General features: G+C 39.1%; 2 protein-coding genes across 2 annotated transcripts in view; one reads left to right on the top strand and one right to left on the bottom strand.

The window, feature by feature from the left end:
• Nucleotides 1–620: 620 nt before the first annotated feature.
• On the top strand, nucleotides 621–8,086 carry mad2l1 (MAD2 mitotic arrest deficient-like 1 (yeast)). Its single transcript, XM_034130891.1, has 5 exons — nucleotides 621–814; nucleotides 1,810–1,956; nucleotides 3,032–3,152; nucleotides 5,239–5,342; nucleotides 7,636–8,086. The coding sequence occupies exons 1-5, from the start codon at nucleotides 751–753 to the stop codon at nucleotides 7,806–7,808; spliced, it is 609 nt and encodes a 202-aa protein (XP_033986782.1). The 5' UTR covers nucleotides 621–750; the 3' UTR covers nucleotides 7,809–8,086.
• Nucleotides 8,087–10,072: 1,986 nt separating this feature from the next.
• pde5ab (phosphodiesterase 5A, cGMP-specific, b) overlaps nucleotides 10,073–17,158 on the bottom strand; it is a 61,682-nt gene continuing 54,596 nt past the window's right edge. Inside the window, 4 exon segments of the mRNA XM_034130882.1 lie at nucleotides 10,073–12,404; nucleotides 12,606–12,689; nucleotides 13,045–13,119; nucleotides 15,987–16,050. Coding sequence (XP_033986773.1) covers nucleotides 12,285–12,404; nucleotides 12,606–12,689; nucleotides 13,045–13,119; nucleotides 15,987–16,050 — 343 coding nt within the window. The 3' untranslated portion in view covers nucleotides 10,073–12,284.

The following is a 17,158-nucleotide window of genomic DNA, read 5'->3' as shown; positions in this document are numbered from 1 at the left end:
AGAAGAGAAAGTAAATGAGTTAGTATGACAAGATCAAAACCAATTCCATTTCACCTCATGTTGTTTAGTATTTTTGTTGTGTCTTGAAGCAGCTTTCAGTAAAACAAAAACAAGACCCTCCACAACAACCTCAAGACGGTCATTGTCATGTCAAGACAGGATTCCAAGTTTCCTGAAAGAAATGACTAATAGTCATCATATAACTCATCCAATTAAATTAATAAGTGGACACAAAGACTTGCAGTTGGGTTTGCTAAAGCTTTAGACAAAATATGGAGAAATTACAGATAATGTTGGCTTGCTTTGATAAACCCATGGGCGACACAAATGTGTAACTTTTAATTGGAAAAAGGTAAAATAAACTGCCCGAAGGAAAGGCCAAGTAATACTTCTGCTTAAACCTACACATTCGTATTTAGCTTACATCTAAATGTAATATTTACATTTACAGTTAATTACAGATGTCATGATAATGATAAAGCTAGAAAACGCTGTCTAAAAAATGTTTACATCAAATTGACACCCACATTTCAGAAAACAGAGCATAGGTATTATTAGGAACTGCCGCCCTCCGGTGCTAGAAACATGTAAGCGTTATTTGACACGTGATCAACTATGACCCGCAATCTCCCGCGCATGCGCAAGCATACTGAGCCGACACATTTCAAACTGAACGGCGGGTAGTTGAAGCTCAGACCGAATAAAAACAACAAAGGTTAATTGTCTAGAATATTCAAAACGAGTAAGAAAATGACGAGCACGTTGAACGGAATTACTCTGAAGGGAAGCGCCGAGCTTGTGGCCGATTTCTTCTGTAAGTATTTATTTAAAAACGTTGTTTTTAGCTCCCTTCGAGCGCTCTCGACAGACATGCAGTGCTAATGTGCTAACAGGCCTGTGTATTGTTAGTTTGGAACGCTCAGCATTGCTCCATTATCTGAAATGTGTTGGTAGATTACGCTTTACTTTATATTTGAGCACGCAACAATCAACCAAACTCGATTTGTATTTTGTTTTTGTACTACACTTTAGGCTATAACGTGTTCCTACGTAAGTGTACCGTTCTTATTATACATCCATGAAGTGTACCCATGTATAAATGCACCGCCCACCCGGACTTTCCTGGTGAACCTTTCCAGTGCACCAAAAGCCGCTCAACAGATCAAATTAGAATAACCACATTTTTTTAGTAAAAATGAGTTTTATGCCGAAGTCATTAGATCTCTAACGTTTTTGGAAATGAACGATGGTCGCTAAGTATCTTTTGCTTTTCAGTATGGCAGCATTTCTAACGTTACATGGCCATTCTAGAATTGGAGGACATTTTCTTTCCCACATATGACATTTCAAATAGTCCATGCTAAAAACATGAACGTGTCCTTACACAAAATGGGAATACTGTTATAGAAACATTTGAAATATCATTTAAAATATCAAATAGCTATAGTTTTCATATTTGTCTTACTTTTGTCATTTCTGTATTTTCCCAGAATATGAATTGCTTTTTTTTGTTATTGGCACCAGGAAGCGAGCAAATCTAGATCAGCCCACACCTCTAAATTACATTACATGTCACTTGTTAGACGCTTTTATCCAAAGCGACTTACATACTCAATACTGTGGGCAATCCCCACAGGAGCAATTTGGGGTGAAGTGTCTTTCCCTGGGACAGAACGACATGCTGATTGCAGTGGGGTTTGAACCTGTGACCACCTGACCCGAAAACCAACACAGAACACACTGCACCACACGCCTCCCGTGAGGAACAATATAACGTATTATGACATTTTGATTGTCTCTCCCCCACAGCATTTGGCATCAACAGCATCCTGTACCAGAGGGGCATTTATCCTCCAGAGACATTCAGCAGGATCACCCACTACGACATGAGCCTTCAGCTGACCACTGATCCCAAACTGAAGAACTACCTGACCAACGTGGTGTCTCAACTGAAAGGTAGCTCAGAGGATGCTTTCTATAGCCCTTTAATGACTCACATTTAGGATTTCACCGCCTGGTTTTCCCAGGGGATTTCCACTATAGGTGGTGTCATAACACTGGGACAAGTGAACCCTGAACTTTCATTTGCATTAAAGTGGACCTATCATGCTATATTTTAATAATATAGTGTAGGACCATACCTATATAAGGCATATTTATACTTTTTTTTTTTTTAAATACCAAACAGATCATGCATTTTTGCATGATAGGTCCCCTTTAAGGCTTTTATGGATCATCGTGGTTCACCATATGGCCGAAGCATTGCTTTGTTTTATTAATCACTCTTGGCTCTTTTACTGTACCCGTTGAACATTGTATCTACTAGATAACATTGGATGAATGGCCATGAATATGCCAACGATAAAATATTTCAGTCCTCCAGGTTTCTGACCACAGAGATAACAATAAATTATTAATTGGGAGGGGGGGCGCGGCTGTTCTTGTGTTCTCTGAGGGGAGGCTCACCTTCCCACACTTTGAAAACCCCTGGTCTAGCCTGATTCCAAACCCAAATATTTTAAGGTAACTAGAATTGAAGATGAGAAATAGCAACACATTCTCTCATCTAAACAGCTGTGAATCATTTTCTGTTGGAGAATGTATCGTTCAAGTAATTGTTTTAGCTGTACTTCACTATTCTTACATCTGATATTTTAAAGCACATGTTCAACTTGCCATTCTGCTGCATTTATCTAAGCACTCAAGCTGCTTTGGAAAAATATTTTCAGAACAAGTTCTGATTTAAAATGGCCATGATCTTTTTTTTTACAGCATCAGCATTTTGAGACTGCATATGAAAACAATCTTGTATCACACTACAAATATGTAAAACAATGTTAACAGAACAGGAAGCAGACGTATGTAAATTAAGCTCTCAGTCCCTAAGTCATTCCAAGTTGACTTAGAGAATCCATGCTTATGTCCACTGTTTTTAATATCTATTGTGTACTGTCATAAATGGCATTTTGGTATTGGATTATTTTCAGGCTATTACATGCAGTGTAAGTAAATGTGTTTGTCTCTTTTGCAGAGTGGCTGTTTGAGTGCACAGTGCAGAAGTTTGTGTTGGTGATCACATGTCTGGAAACCAACGAGGTGCTGGAGAGATGGCAGTTTGACATCGACTGTGACAAATCAGCCAAGGAGAGCAGGTCAGAATACTGTGATTTCTATTCAGCGGAATTCTTTCACATATTTTAATCTGTAGTGTAGGTGATAACAAAGGATTTAAGTTTGATAGAATTGTCATATCCAATGGTAAAATGTGTTGTGCACTTAAAGTCCAGTGGGTGGCACTCATGTCAAAGTCAATGATGGATGTATCTACTGAAAATATTAGGTGTGTGTATCCAAAATCTGATATACCTTTTTAGCTTTTAATATTTTGGTGGTCCAGAGAACTATAAAAATAACAATAGTTAGTTTTCAGACAGCAAAAACCATTAAAACACATCAATGAGCCACACTGTTGCTCAATGTTACTTTATTAAGATGAACACACACTAGCAGGGTGCGTACGGGTGCTGGAAATCCTTGAAAATGCTTGAAATTGTACGAGGTGTTTTCAAGGTTTGAAAAGTGCTTGAATTTAGGGAATGGTGCTTGAATTTGGGATAAAGTGCTTGAAATTGTAAATGCTTTACCTCGCTTTTTAGATTAAAAGAAAATAAAGAAGTCGGAGCGCGCTTAATTGCTTCGCTTTTACATAAAACAGCTCCGCTCCGGCCTTCCCGCGCAATGCGCGTGACCGGCAAGTGTGTTTGTTACGTGTGTGACCTGGGCATTCTGATGAGAGTGATAGATGACAGTATGCCAGGAGGTTGCCGTGTCAACGAGCGTTGGCTAGCAGAAGACAAATACAAGCCATGGCTAAGACGAGGGTCAAGCGAAGCCCAAGAGTAGCCTCCTGCAAAGTGTGCAACAATAACGATGCGAGAGTCTGCGCTGACGAGCCACACACCACACGAAAGGTACGCCATAGTAGAGCATTTTAGATTAGGCTATCGTTGCATGTAAAATACATGACACTTTTCTCTGTGCGCGGCAAAACAAGCTCGCCAAAATGGCTTCACTAGTCTGGCAGTATTTTAAGTGTCCGAAAATGACAATAAAATAGCGGTATGCAACGTGTGTGTGAAGCAGAAATCCTGCAGCTCCACCCGCTGTGACGGACCGGTGAGCGGAGCAGAACACACAAGAGTTAGACCTAACACACTTAGCTATTTTATCTACCTCTGGAACAAGCTAAACTAGTTATAAATATATTTATTCTTCACTGTCGGGTCGCTCATTACTGGATCAGTGAGCTGCAGGAGATACTGACGGGCTGTCAGGAGAGAGAGAGAGGGAAAGAGAGCGATATCGGTATCGGCCGATACTGATTCCGGCGATCGGCTCCAAAATTAGCGATCGGAGCATCCCTAATAATTGTATATGATATGTTTTATAATGATTGATCATCAAAGTGTTCTCAAAGCTGGTAAAGTTACAGCTAGTTTGAATGACTTTGTATACTACAGGGTAGCTTGTGAATTTACTCCAGGTGGAACTAAAGTCTGATTTAACACTTGATTATATTTCACATCATTCATCCACATCTGTAAAGTAACTAAAGGTATTAAATACATGTAGTGGAGTCAAAGTACACCATTTACCTCTGACTTGTGTTTACTGCCAACCTAAAAGTACCTCAAAAATAGTAATCAATAATATATTGAAAAGTTATTTGGCTGATTGTTTTATATTGGCTCAGCCAGGTTATATGGGATGCCCAGTCTACGTACAGATGGGTCACACATTTTGAAATATTAAACTTAGTTTTCTTTTCTAACATTTTTAATTTTCCATCCTCATGTAGAATGCTATTATGAAACACACATTTGGTTGTTTATAGCATAAAGAACATCTGATTTAATGTGAGGTAGGGAAATAATCATTTGAGTATAAGTATGTGTATATAAATATGTAATTTACAACAGCTGTAAGATGCTTGAAAAGCTTGAAAATGCACCTTGAAAATGCTTGAAATGTGCTTGAATTTGACTTTGGAAAAGGTGTAAGAACCCTGACTAGTTCATCTTGACTAAATCCCAAAATACATTGTCCTTTTTTCTTGTCTTTGATTTAAAACTAACACATATTTGTTACCCTGTTTTTAGGTGGAAGTAGTGATAGACACACATCAATGACAGTATAATAGCATGTTCGTTAACTCAGTTGTTCTTATGTGTTTCCCAGTGCTCCCAGAGAGAAGTCTATTAAGATCATTCAGGATGAGATCCGCTCGGTGATCAGACAGATAACTGCCACAGTGACTTTCCTGCCCCTGCTGGAGACCCCATGTGAGTATCCAGACCCTTTTCTACCAACAAACTGTTTGTCTTATGGGTCATCCCAATGTCCCTCCTCATCTCGGCCCTCCTCCAGCACAGAGGAAACAACAGCGGGGATACAATACAAATGTAATATATAAATCTCTTTATATAAATAAAGGAGATCCTACTCAATAAAAACATTAAAGTGAAATATACTTACTCGCACATAATACGTACTGTTGTTATCGGTGATCTGTGTGGAAAAGGACACCGAACTTCAAACAGTTTAATGGTAAAATGGATTTATAAATATGGATAATATGCCTATCAAATCTTTTAGTGATATTTTTTCTCTTCTGTAGAAGAATTTCAATTACACCATCCAATACGAATGTGCATCTGAAACAAGCTCTAACAACACAATATAAGATCTATTCAGGGATGCAAACTTGTCACCTTTCGGCGAAATTTGCCGTTTTGAATCCAAAATAGGTCGTTTGTGTGATTCATGTAGATCTGCAATAAAAATATTTTTGGGGTATGGTGGGGGTCTTGGACCCGGAGTAATCTGCTGCCGCGAGCTGTTATGTGCCATCATGACACGCATGGTGTTCTTTTTTTATATATTATAATGAAGTCTTCCTGCCTGTCGGCTCTGCTCATGGATGTATAAGGCTCTGCTGCTCCGGGATGAGGGTCTAGCTTCAGCAGCTACATTACCTACGGTGCGTTCGTTAATATTAACTGTGCGGTCCGGAGTCACTGTGGCACAGACTGGACCGCTGGTGAACAGCTGTTAGAACGGGCCGTTCAGGTGTTCACCTGTCGGAGCGGCAGAGCGTGATGTGCACTGAAAGTTTTTCTGTCGCAATATTATTTAATGAATCGTTGAGCTAGCTAACTAGCATACATTGTCACTATCTGCTAACGTTAGCTTTAGCCTTCGTTTTCAAATTGTTTTTTTCATAGGCTATAAACAGAGGTGGTATAAGTATCTTGTACTTGAGTAAAAGTAGAAGTACTCAGATCTTGTACTTGAGTAAAAGTAGAAGCACTCAGATCTGGTACTAGAGTAAAAGTAGAAGCACTCAGATCTTGTACTAGAGTAAAAGTAGAAGTACTCAGATCTTGTACTTGAGTAAAAGTAGAAGTACTCAGGTCTTGTACTTGAGTAAAAGTAGAAGTACCAGAGTGTAGGAATACTCTGTTACAGTAAAAGTCCTGCATTCAAAATGTTCCTCAAGTAAAAGTAGAAAAGTATTCTCATCAAAATATAGTGAAAGTAGCGACAGTAAAAGTAGTCATTGTGCAGATTGGTCCATTTCAGAATAATATATATGATATGTTTTATAATGATTGATCATGAAAGTGTTCTCAAAGCTGGTAAAGGTGCAGCTAGTTTGAATGACTTTGTATACTGCAGGGTAGCTTGTGAATTTACTCCAGGTGGAACTAAAGTCTGATTTAACACTTGATTATATTTCACATCATTCATCCACATCTGTAAAGTAACTAAAGGTATTAAATACATGTAGTGGAGTAAAAGTACACCATTTACCTTTGAACTGTAGTGGAGTAGAAGAACAAAGTAGCAAAACATTGAAATACTTAAATAAAGTACAAGTATCTCAAAATTGTACCCAAGTATAGTACTTGAGTTTATGAACTTAGTTACTTTACACCAGTGGCTATAAAGATAGAAAGACTAAGCCTTGCACAGAGGCATGAAAATACATTTTCAAAATGCTCAACAGTGCTGCCAAAATTATAAACTGACTGCTACACAATTAAAATAAATGCTTTTATAAATGTCTATTAGATGTGACTCTTTGGCGTTTCTGTTATTAACTGCTTTAGTTGTTCTGACTGCTAAAATCCTGTTATTCCGTGGGGTCGGGGGGCTCGGATCCTTGTCACCTTTTTCATACCTGATGAGTTTGCATCCCTGCTATTAAGCCACCAATTATTATTATTTGTATTATTATAACTGCTACTCCAAAACCTACGTTACACGTGGAAACAAATACAGGACCGAAAAGAATACATTAAAAATCATGAATAAAAAGAGATGGACGAATTCATTATAACAAACATGTGGAAACAAAATAAACAGGTGATAAGACTGTGCACACGCCAGCAGTAAAGGGCGTCGTTTAAAAGTAACGCTTGAGTAAAAGGATATCCCCGCATTTTACGGGGCGAGACTAAGGAGTGAGGAAGAGACTCTTGTGAGGGAAACGATGAAGCCTTAGTATTCAGGTGTGGATGATAAGCAGCTGACTTCTCCTTCACCATCTGACCTCTGCCTCCTGCTCTCCAGGTGCCTTTGACCTCCTTGTCTACACAGACAAAGACCTGCTGGTTCCTGATAAATGGGAGGCGTCTGGGCCGCAGATCATCGACCAGTCAGAGGAGGTGCGCTTGCGCTCCTTCACCACCTCCATCCACAAGGTGAACAGCATGGTGGCGTACAAGAGGACCGACTCTGTTTAGACTCTCTCACACAGAGAACCCAAAGTTGTTCTGCTGTCATTTCCTGATCGTGCCTGTGTCTTTCTTTTTCTTCTTGAGAAGAATGTGACAACAACCTGGTTTGTCTATGTTGATGTAAATATTTCTCATGATCATTGATCCAACAATTTGGAACAACTGTCTTTTCTTTCCTTTATTGTTTCCTCTTTCTCTTAAGTCGTCAACTTCTGTTAGAAGATAGTGGTTTATATGTAAAACTTTTATGAAATGTCGTAAATAAATGTCTTTCTCAAACGTTTTTCATTGTCATGGGTTAACCGGTTCTGACCAGAAGGTGGCAGTGCATCCTCACTAGTTGGTTCCAGGTGATTATGTGGGATTGTAGTTTACACAGTATGTCATGTTATAGAAGAAATCCACAGAAAATAATCATTATCTTTATTGGAACATACAGTTTACTTGGCTCACAGTGTTCAGTGGTGTCGACAGATGCAGATGTGGAACACCTCCTTTATAAAGGTACCCTATCAGCATATTACATCGACAAATCTCTTATCTAAAAAAAACATCTTTCTGGTGTAATGCCCTCTAATGTACATGCAACTTTTAGACTTAGAAAACAACATCTCTGGAACAACCCAGAGACTGAAGCAGTAAGGAAATATATATTTAGTATTGAAGAAGCACAGAGGTCAGGCACATGTACTAGGATACAAAACAACCACTGGTACAACATTCTGAGCTTGTGTCTGGATAAGTGCTTTAGTAAAGACAGGGCTGTTAGTAAAATCTACCTGGGTGTTACTGAGCGTACTGATACTAACTACACTTTATAACAGCCTGGGCAGACACTGCTCTGGGCAGGTCCCTGCTTGACCTTAATGAAACTTTGTAGGTACTGTAACTTGAAATGATCTGTTTAACTGAGCTTCAGAAATGCAACTCAGTCCAGACTTAGCTTAAAGGTTAACTAACCCTCAAATAACCTGCCTCCTAGCATATGTAAAACTTGCACGCAGGTTTCATAGTGTGTGATGTCCACTGCTCAGTGTAGCTGAGACAGTTGATGTAGAGCTTGTAGGCAGAGCTCAACAGCAATTACTGTCCCAATCGCTGTCTGCTAGAAAGAAGTGGAACCTGCTGGAGCAGTGACTGTCAGTAGAAACAGCAGAGTTAGATGTAAGTCCATGTGTTGTGAAACTGCAGATATAAATCTTGTTCGTCTACCACGTTGGTTTTCTGCTGGGAATCTTTAATGCGACGAGCAGCTCTTTGTGTGTTCAGATGTGAGCCGTTGACAGGGTCAACAGACGTAATAAAGTTGAGTCTTGCCTACTTAAAATCCGGCACACTTGGACGTGGTACTGTCATGACCATAAATAATTTGAAATGATACCCAGTCCTAGTTTAGAAATGTGTTGAGGTCTGTCATTTACAAGAAAAGAACAAAAATGTGGAACGTGTACAAAAGTCTTTATTACTAATATGTTTCTCATTGCTCTGATGAAGTTGAAAGATGCTGCTTGGTTGAAACCGGTTTAAAATTGTAGCCAGAAGGTATTCAGACTACTTCACTTTCACATTGCTATACTTTCCAAATGGACTGTTCTACTATAAAGGAATGAACACTAAGAAACGGTGTCATGCTTATAGCCCTGATACATTCATAATCATTTTGAATAGATAAATAATTTAAAGGTCCCATGTCATGCTTTTCCGGTTATTACCCGTCCCCTTGTGTGTTATGAGGGGTTTTATGCATGTAAACGGTCTGCAGAGCCACAAACCCTCAAAGTACACCCTGTAGCGAGTACAACTCTAACACAGAAAAGACCTGTCTATGCCAAATGGACCAATCCGTGGAGCTCCTCACACACACACACACACTCTTAGCGGCAAAAATGTGACGCGCTGGGGGGGGGGGGGGGTGCTAGTGGAGCCTCGCAGCGCGGCAAAACTGGCGCGCTTACACTGTAGGTGCTGCAGCCCCCTCAGCCCCCCCTGCGTCCATTCGAGATGTCTCGCAGCAAGCAGGAAACCACACCAGTAAGCCAGCTCACACTGTCAGCTCCTCGCAGCAGCGAGCCAGTGGGCGAGCTGACCAATCAGAGCACACTGGGCTCACGGGGAGGGGGGGGCAGGAGCTCCAACGAGCCGTTTAGGACAGAGAGTGAATACCTGGTGAATATACATACTTTACAGAGATGCTGTATGAGAAACCAATGTGAGTTTGGACAGTGTAAATCTATTTTAGTAGACCTCAACAATGGAATTATGATCAGTAGAAATGGCCATGTCATGGGACCTTTAATTAACCCGGGCTGAACTCTTGGCCAGTCTTTAAAGTGTGTTACATTTCTTATATATCAATTGAAGACAAGCTTTAATAAGATTAATTTCAATTTGATAGGACACTGTGTTTATACAATACAGTGTACCCAGGCTAGATGACACAATCTTATTGGTTGATTTTCAGTTCTGTTCTATTTTTGGTGGATATGCAAGAAACGTCATACTAGTAAATCATAACACTGTCTGGTCCGGCTGCTCCATCTTTCCATTTCTAAAAATATACAAACATTCCTTTGAATTGTGAATTGCTCCTATTCTATCATAACGGCAGTGGAAAACGTCGACCCATTTCCCTTTCGAAATTACAGGCCTTTTCTTTGAAACAGCAATACAAAACAGTACACATCCAAGTGGCACCCGAACGTGTTGTTCCTAAGAAAGGTACTTCAAAAATAGGTTTTTTTTAAATATGAAAACTGCTTTTTACTATATCAAGAATTGTGTGCTGTTGACAAAAGACTGACCTTACAATATAGAAACTAATAAATACATAAAACAAAAAATAAATACACAATAGTTAAGACAATGAGTGAAACATTACAAAAGACTCAAACCCTTGTAGTGCTGTGAATGAAGACAGACTTAACAAGTTTCTCAGATTATTGTGACACTATGTAATGTATATTATGTACATATGTCTACAGTACAATATCTGTCTCCACCAAACTGGTGCTGATCCCCAGAGATCTGTATCACCATTCAGTGTTTTCCTAAAATATACTAACTGTGAGAGATAATGTAAGTGAGACTTCAACATGACAGTCACTCTGTGCAAAAATAAAAAAAGGCCATGAAATAATGTGATGACAGGAAGACAAGTCTCACAAAGTTTCCCTAAAATGAGCATGACCTCTGGAACAAGGATCATACCTGTTTGTGAAACAGTAGGCTAACAGTTAGCTTAAGATACTTTATCAATTTGTTTAATGTTTTATTCGGTCTTACTTTCACAGATTTAGTAACGTACTCACTAAAGTTTTCGCTAAGATCTGGGTACAGAATCCGGCTGGGCCAGAAATGTGCTGTGGGATGATCGGAGGGATGTAAACAAGTTTAGCCAGATCATCCAAACTCATTCCTTTACATGGAGTTTTGTTAGCCTCACGGTTAGCTACAACACAGACTGCTAACCACACCAACTTAATGTGGCAAAGGAACCTTTAGCCTGGAGGACCCCTAAGTGTTGGACTTGTAGAGGTTCATTCACCATCCGTTGCAGGCCTTCCAGCGAGGTACACCTTCCAGAAGTGTACCTCGCTGCTTTGACCCCTGTATGATGCCCGGTTTCATAGTGTTATTATGTTAAAATTGTAACTATAGTACATATTGATCTTAAAGTTTGACATTTTTATTGAATTTAAGCAATTGTTGGTTTCTTGATCTTGTGTTTATATAAAATTGTTATTTTTAACATTATTTAGGTAGAGGCTTTAAATAAGCCCACGTTTTTTTTTTTGCCTCTTCCTGCACTGTTGGTCTGTTGTTTTCTAGGATGTTTGTGTTTTATTAAATTATGCAAAACCATTAAAACCTTAAAACCATAGTCGGCCCCCAGTACTTAGTATCTCAGTATCTACTAGATGGATTGCAATGAAATTAGTACAGACATTTATTGTTCAAAGAGCACTAATTCTAATGACTTTGGTGATCCGCTTCCTGAAGCAATACTTTAGTTAATGACTAGAGGCTCAGAAACAAATGACTTACCCATCATAATTAGCTTTAGTGCTAATCAGCTGTTTATTAGCTGTTAATAAGGAAACATTAAACATTACAGCAACACTATGCGCTAAACGTCAGCATGAAAGCATTGTGCTTCTGCTAGCATGCTTGTGTTAGCATTCAACTCAAAGCTTGGCTGTCCCTGGCTCTTAGTCTTATTGTAAGGTTTAGTGAGTACAACCTTATCATCACAAATAGGAAGGGTGGGCAAACCTATGAAAGTAAGATCAAAGTTGTAGGTAACTGGAATTATTCTTAATTTAGAAAAACTCTTGGTAAAAGTTGGGAACTGAACCTTTTTTCACACAGACTCATATGTGTCCGTTTAGATATCATGCACATTTCATGAAATGTTGTGAGACCAGGTTGGACATGGAAAACCATGGACATTAATGTTGGTTTAAAATCAAACTCGTGTTGGGATCACATGAAGCCGTTACCCAGCCCCTTCTCACACTCCTCGGCCAAACACTTCCAACGCTGCCTGTTCTTCTGACATCCTTCCAACAACGGGGAGCAGTACTCCGACATGCCAGACAAGGTCTGTGACGGAGACAAAGAGATGTTATTTACCTTGGGAAAATTAAATGAGCATTGTACTAAAATAGAGAATTCATTCATCTTTCTAGCAAGTGGCAAATTTAAAGGACGAATGCCATTGGCAATGTCAAAATAACTTTTCCAGCATTCATTCATTTCAATCTACGCGATCTGTGGTCACTACAGGAGAAATAGATGATATACCTCATATAACTGAGTGCAGATGGCATCAATGAAGGACACCTGCATGCTGGGAATCTTATCTCTTTTCTCCCGATTCATCAGGTCCTAAAGTGAAAGGTTCGGAAAAGAAATACAAAGATGGCAGAAATGTATCCAAATCACATCATATTTCGTGTTCAGTATATGGAGTTTCAGACAACAAGAACCACATTTCTGAACCATTAGCAGGACAGTCCCACTTGATCTGTAACATGCAACTATTTGTCAGGTGACACAAAAACGTCAGCTGAGCATCATCAGTTTAGCCCTTTAAATAAGATGCTGCGTGTTTTGGTGATAAACTGGAACACAGTACATACAAAAATGAAAACTGAATTGAAAAAGATCCCAGTGGTATACTACAGCTTTTGTTCTACTTCTTTTAAAGGTTTGTAGAACCCTGATGTGACACTGCACTTACGATGGGTTCAACGTTCAGCTCCCGCCTCTCCTTATCCCCCTGCTCGAAGAACTCAGTGGCTACCAGCTCGGCAACCTGTATCAGAGTTCAAATTAAATCTTAAAAACAACATGTTGATTCTAAAATTCAGTGGACAAAAAAAGAACATATCAAGGAGTTATTTCTTTACACTGTTATCAATGTTAACACTTTTAGTTCCAAAAGTATTCTAAAACAAACATATATTCAAATGTGATGAAAGGCAAAGAAGCAAACATGTATCACAAGTAAAACACAATTTCCTATGTCAAGATCCCTCGTGTTATATCACACTGCTGCTATGCTGTTGTATTTAACCCTGGAACCCTGGCATATTTGTGGCACTTTGAATTTTAGTGGAGGCATTTTCATGAGGTTGATTTTGGGAACTAAGTTGGGATATTGTATCGTGGATACAAACTTGTCAAACAGCCTGAGTTAATCCGCTGAAAAAGAACCAGTTAGACCAAGACTCTATAAAGAAGGCAAGGAAGAACACACGCAACGACTTGAAGAAACAAGTAATAAGAACTGGATACAGCGTGGGAGGCGGGGCCTCATTCATTCCTACTACAATACAACTTGTTATTATATATGTATACATATACAATTATAATGAATACAACTGTTAATTTGATAGATGCACGTTCATAATGCGGAGGAAAATAACTCTCAGAATAATGTTATTAGCACATTTTACAACTTGAGGACCGAATGTAAGTGTTATACACAGTGGCGACTGGTCATTAGGGGCAGGTGGGGCACAGCCCCACCTAGTGTCAGCAGAAAGTATTACACATAATGAATACAAAAAATGCAAAGAGATGCAAAAAAAGAAATATATAAAATATATTTTAAGGTCATGTTTAATCATCTGATTCGTCTGTACATTGCTGTTTTAGTCTGTGTTCTTCTAATTAGTGTCTACAGTGCCGTTTTGAGCCATATGGGACAAAACCTGAACATGCCCCTCCCTCTCACTGTCAAAGTGAACGGTGACTGTAAAAACTACACTGCGCATGCTCAGAGTATTTTTCAATGTAATGTGTGTGGCAAAATAAAAAAGAGCAGAGGGGCACAGAGTTGCCATCCCCACCATACATCATCTCACATCATTCAGAGCTGATTGGCTGTAAGTACGTGTGCCGCGAAAAGTGTGCTGTGTGAAGAGGAGACGAGAGAGCTGCAGTGACGCGTCCTAAAACCAGGAAGTAAGCTGCAAAAAAGCAATGAGGTTTCTCCATAGGATTTTAGAAAATAGCTCGAAATAAGATCTGTGGGAAACGTACCTGTTAGATAAATGCACGTTTTGTTCAGCCGGATAACATCCACATGTCTACCCTACTTTTATGATTTTTTTATCATAAATCTATCGATTAGATTTATGATAGACTTTTGAAACTACAAGAAGATACATTACATTACATTTTTTGGGTATCCTTTTGTTGAACTGTCTGTTTAAAATTAATCGAAGCATCAGACAAAAAAAGCTTTTGAAAATAATATTATATTTTGGATTTAGGTCAAAATATAATATTTGTAAACCTGAAGAGTCAGTGCCAGTGCCTCACCAGCCATGAACCTCACTGCACGTCACTGCAGAAGCTTATACATCTAAGTTTTTTGTGCCCCACCACTTTTGTACATATAAAAACGCCACTGGTTATACAAACGTTCATACTTTGTAGTTTATTCAGTTCAAAAAAATTATCCAACGATTTACAGACCACTCTTTCCCAATGTAAGTCAATAGCCGCGTTCAGACCGGAGTACTTTTCCCCGTACTTTTCGCGTTTAGTTCCGTTAGTACCCCTTATGTCGCGTTCACACCAAAAAGAGCACTTAATCTCAGGAACTTTTACCCCCATTTTTAGTGCCTGCTGAGAGATGGTACTTTCCTGGGGGAAAAAAGTGCCCCAGTTCTGATTGGCTGGGCGAATTGCAAACCACGCCCCGTAAGACTCTGAAATATTTTGTAGAGCCGCCATTTTATTATCCTCGCATATCCTCGCATTAGCATTATTAGCATTAGCATTCGCCCAGCGTACAAACGCAGAGAGACACAGAACCATGTCGATTTTTAAAGGCATGACAACTCAAATGAAACTCCAATGTTCATCTAAAGCCAAAATGTACCCATGCGGAGGAGAAAGAGGAAACACTCAGTTTATCTGGTCTGGCATCAGAGTGCGTGTTTGAGTTAGAGAAAGTATTTGCATGTTTACTTTCCAAATTAATTTTAAGAGGTTATCTGAGGAGAGGGCCACATCTGTTTTTATTAAAGAGCACTGACTTGTGAACACAAACAACCTCACACACACACACACACACACACACACACACACACACACACACAGTGTTTTGCCTGCCTGAACCTCTCTCCACTGTCACTATGGTTCCTAACGAGGCGCAGACTAACGAAGCTCACGGGAACATTAACCCATAGGGAGACTGCTCTGACATGGGGATGCTGAAAGAAGGGTGTGTGTGTGTGTGTTTAAAAAGTAAATAGAAAGATACTGTAATTATTACAATGCTCTTTACAGTTAGAAACCTAAAAGCATGTTGCGGTTCATTAGTGATGTCACATTAGTCATAAGCAGAGGTGGAAGGAGTACTTGGTTCCTTTACTTGAGTAAAAGTAGAAGTACTTTGGTTTAAAATACTCCATTACAAGTGAAAGTCCTGGACTCAAAATGTGACTTTAGTAGAAGGACAGGAGTATTGTCAGCTAAATGTACTAAAAGTAAAAGTACCTATTATGCAGAATGGTATTATATTATTAAAGAATATTCAAGTAGTACAGTACTGCATTATGTCATGTGCTTTTATATGTAAAGAGTAGCTACTGTAAGTATGAGTTTTTTTAGCAGCAACCAGCAGAGCGCTAGATAAATCACAGCGGTGTGGGGGGGGGGGGTTACCCTCTTCTGCACGGGCCAGGGCTTGGTGATGGCTGAGATGTCACACGCCGTCATCAGCATTGACCTGAAGAGGAACACAGAATGACACGTTGGTGTTCATAAAGCCACCCCCTATCTCATCGCCAACAGTAGCGCTTCAGAGCATTAGGTCATAAAACCATAGTGAGTTATGGTGCATGGCTATATTTTAGTATGTTGAAATAACACAGAAACAAAAATACCATGTTTGTGAAGAGAGAACTCGGTTAAGATGCTTCAGTTGCACAAACCTTTAACATTCAAGTTACATTTGTATCAATAGTAGTCACTTTGGAATGTTTTAACTTTTTTCTTTAAATAGCCATTGATTTGTAAAAAATAAATACTTACAGTCACATTTATACAGCACTCAGGAGTTTTAAATTCAGAAAAATGTGTACATTCTGGGAGAAATGCTCATATCAAGAGTGATGTGAGTCTGTATGTGCAGAAGCCTACAAAACTGGAGCCATGATGTGATGGGTTCCAAACCCATGGATATCATGTGACAACAGTTTGCCTCTGGGCACTGAACAATCATTATTGGGTTGTAGAATGGCCAGAGGATATTTTGACTAAGGTATGAGTTGTGCGAACGTATGAGTTAAGAGACAATCTCTCTGAGTGGATGGTTTCCGGGAACCAGAACCTAGTTTTCAAGCAAACTTTAAGATGAAGAAATAAAATCCTCATCAGATGATAGCTGATGGGTTCCATGGTTTGTATTTCGGCATGTGCATTTTGCCTCTTTTGCTCTCCACAAAGAACTGTTAACCTGCATTTAACCAAACAGGCTCAAACGTGATTGGTCAATACTACTCAAATCAAAAATCAAATCAAACTTTATTTATATAGCACTTTTAATACTCAAAGGTAACTCAAAGTGCTTCACAAACACATACAAAAAAATAAATAATACTATCTCCCCCATCCCGGGTATATTCACGCATAGCTTTGTGATTCAAAAGAACTCTCAATACCAACGTAGGACAGAATAAAACAGGAATAAAACAAGAATGAAATAAGAATGAAATAAGAATACAATTAGAGAAAATAGGAAAATAAAATGCAATTCAGTTAAAAGCCAAATTTAAAAGTTGGACTTGACTGTGAAGGTAAACCAGAGGGCTACTAATCAGGAAGTTTTAGGACGA

This window comes from Trematomus bernacchii, unplaced genomic scaffold (assembly GCF_902827165.1).
Source record: "Trematomus bernacchii unplaced genomic scaffold, fTreBer1.1, whole genome shotgun sequence".
NCBI classification, from domain to species: domain Eukaryota; kingdom Metazoa; phylum Chordata; class Actinopteri; order Perciformes; family Nototheniidae; genus Trematomus; species Trematomus bernacchii.
This window is presented reverse-complemented; position numbering and strand designations above follow the sequence as displayed.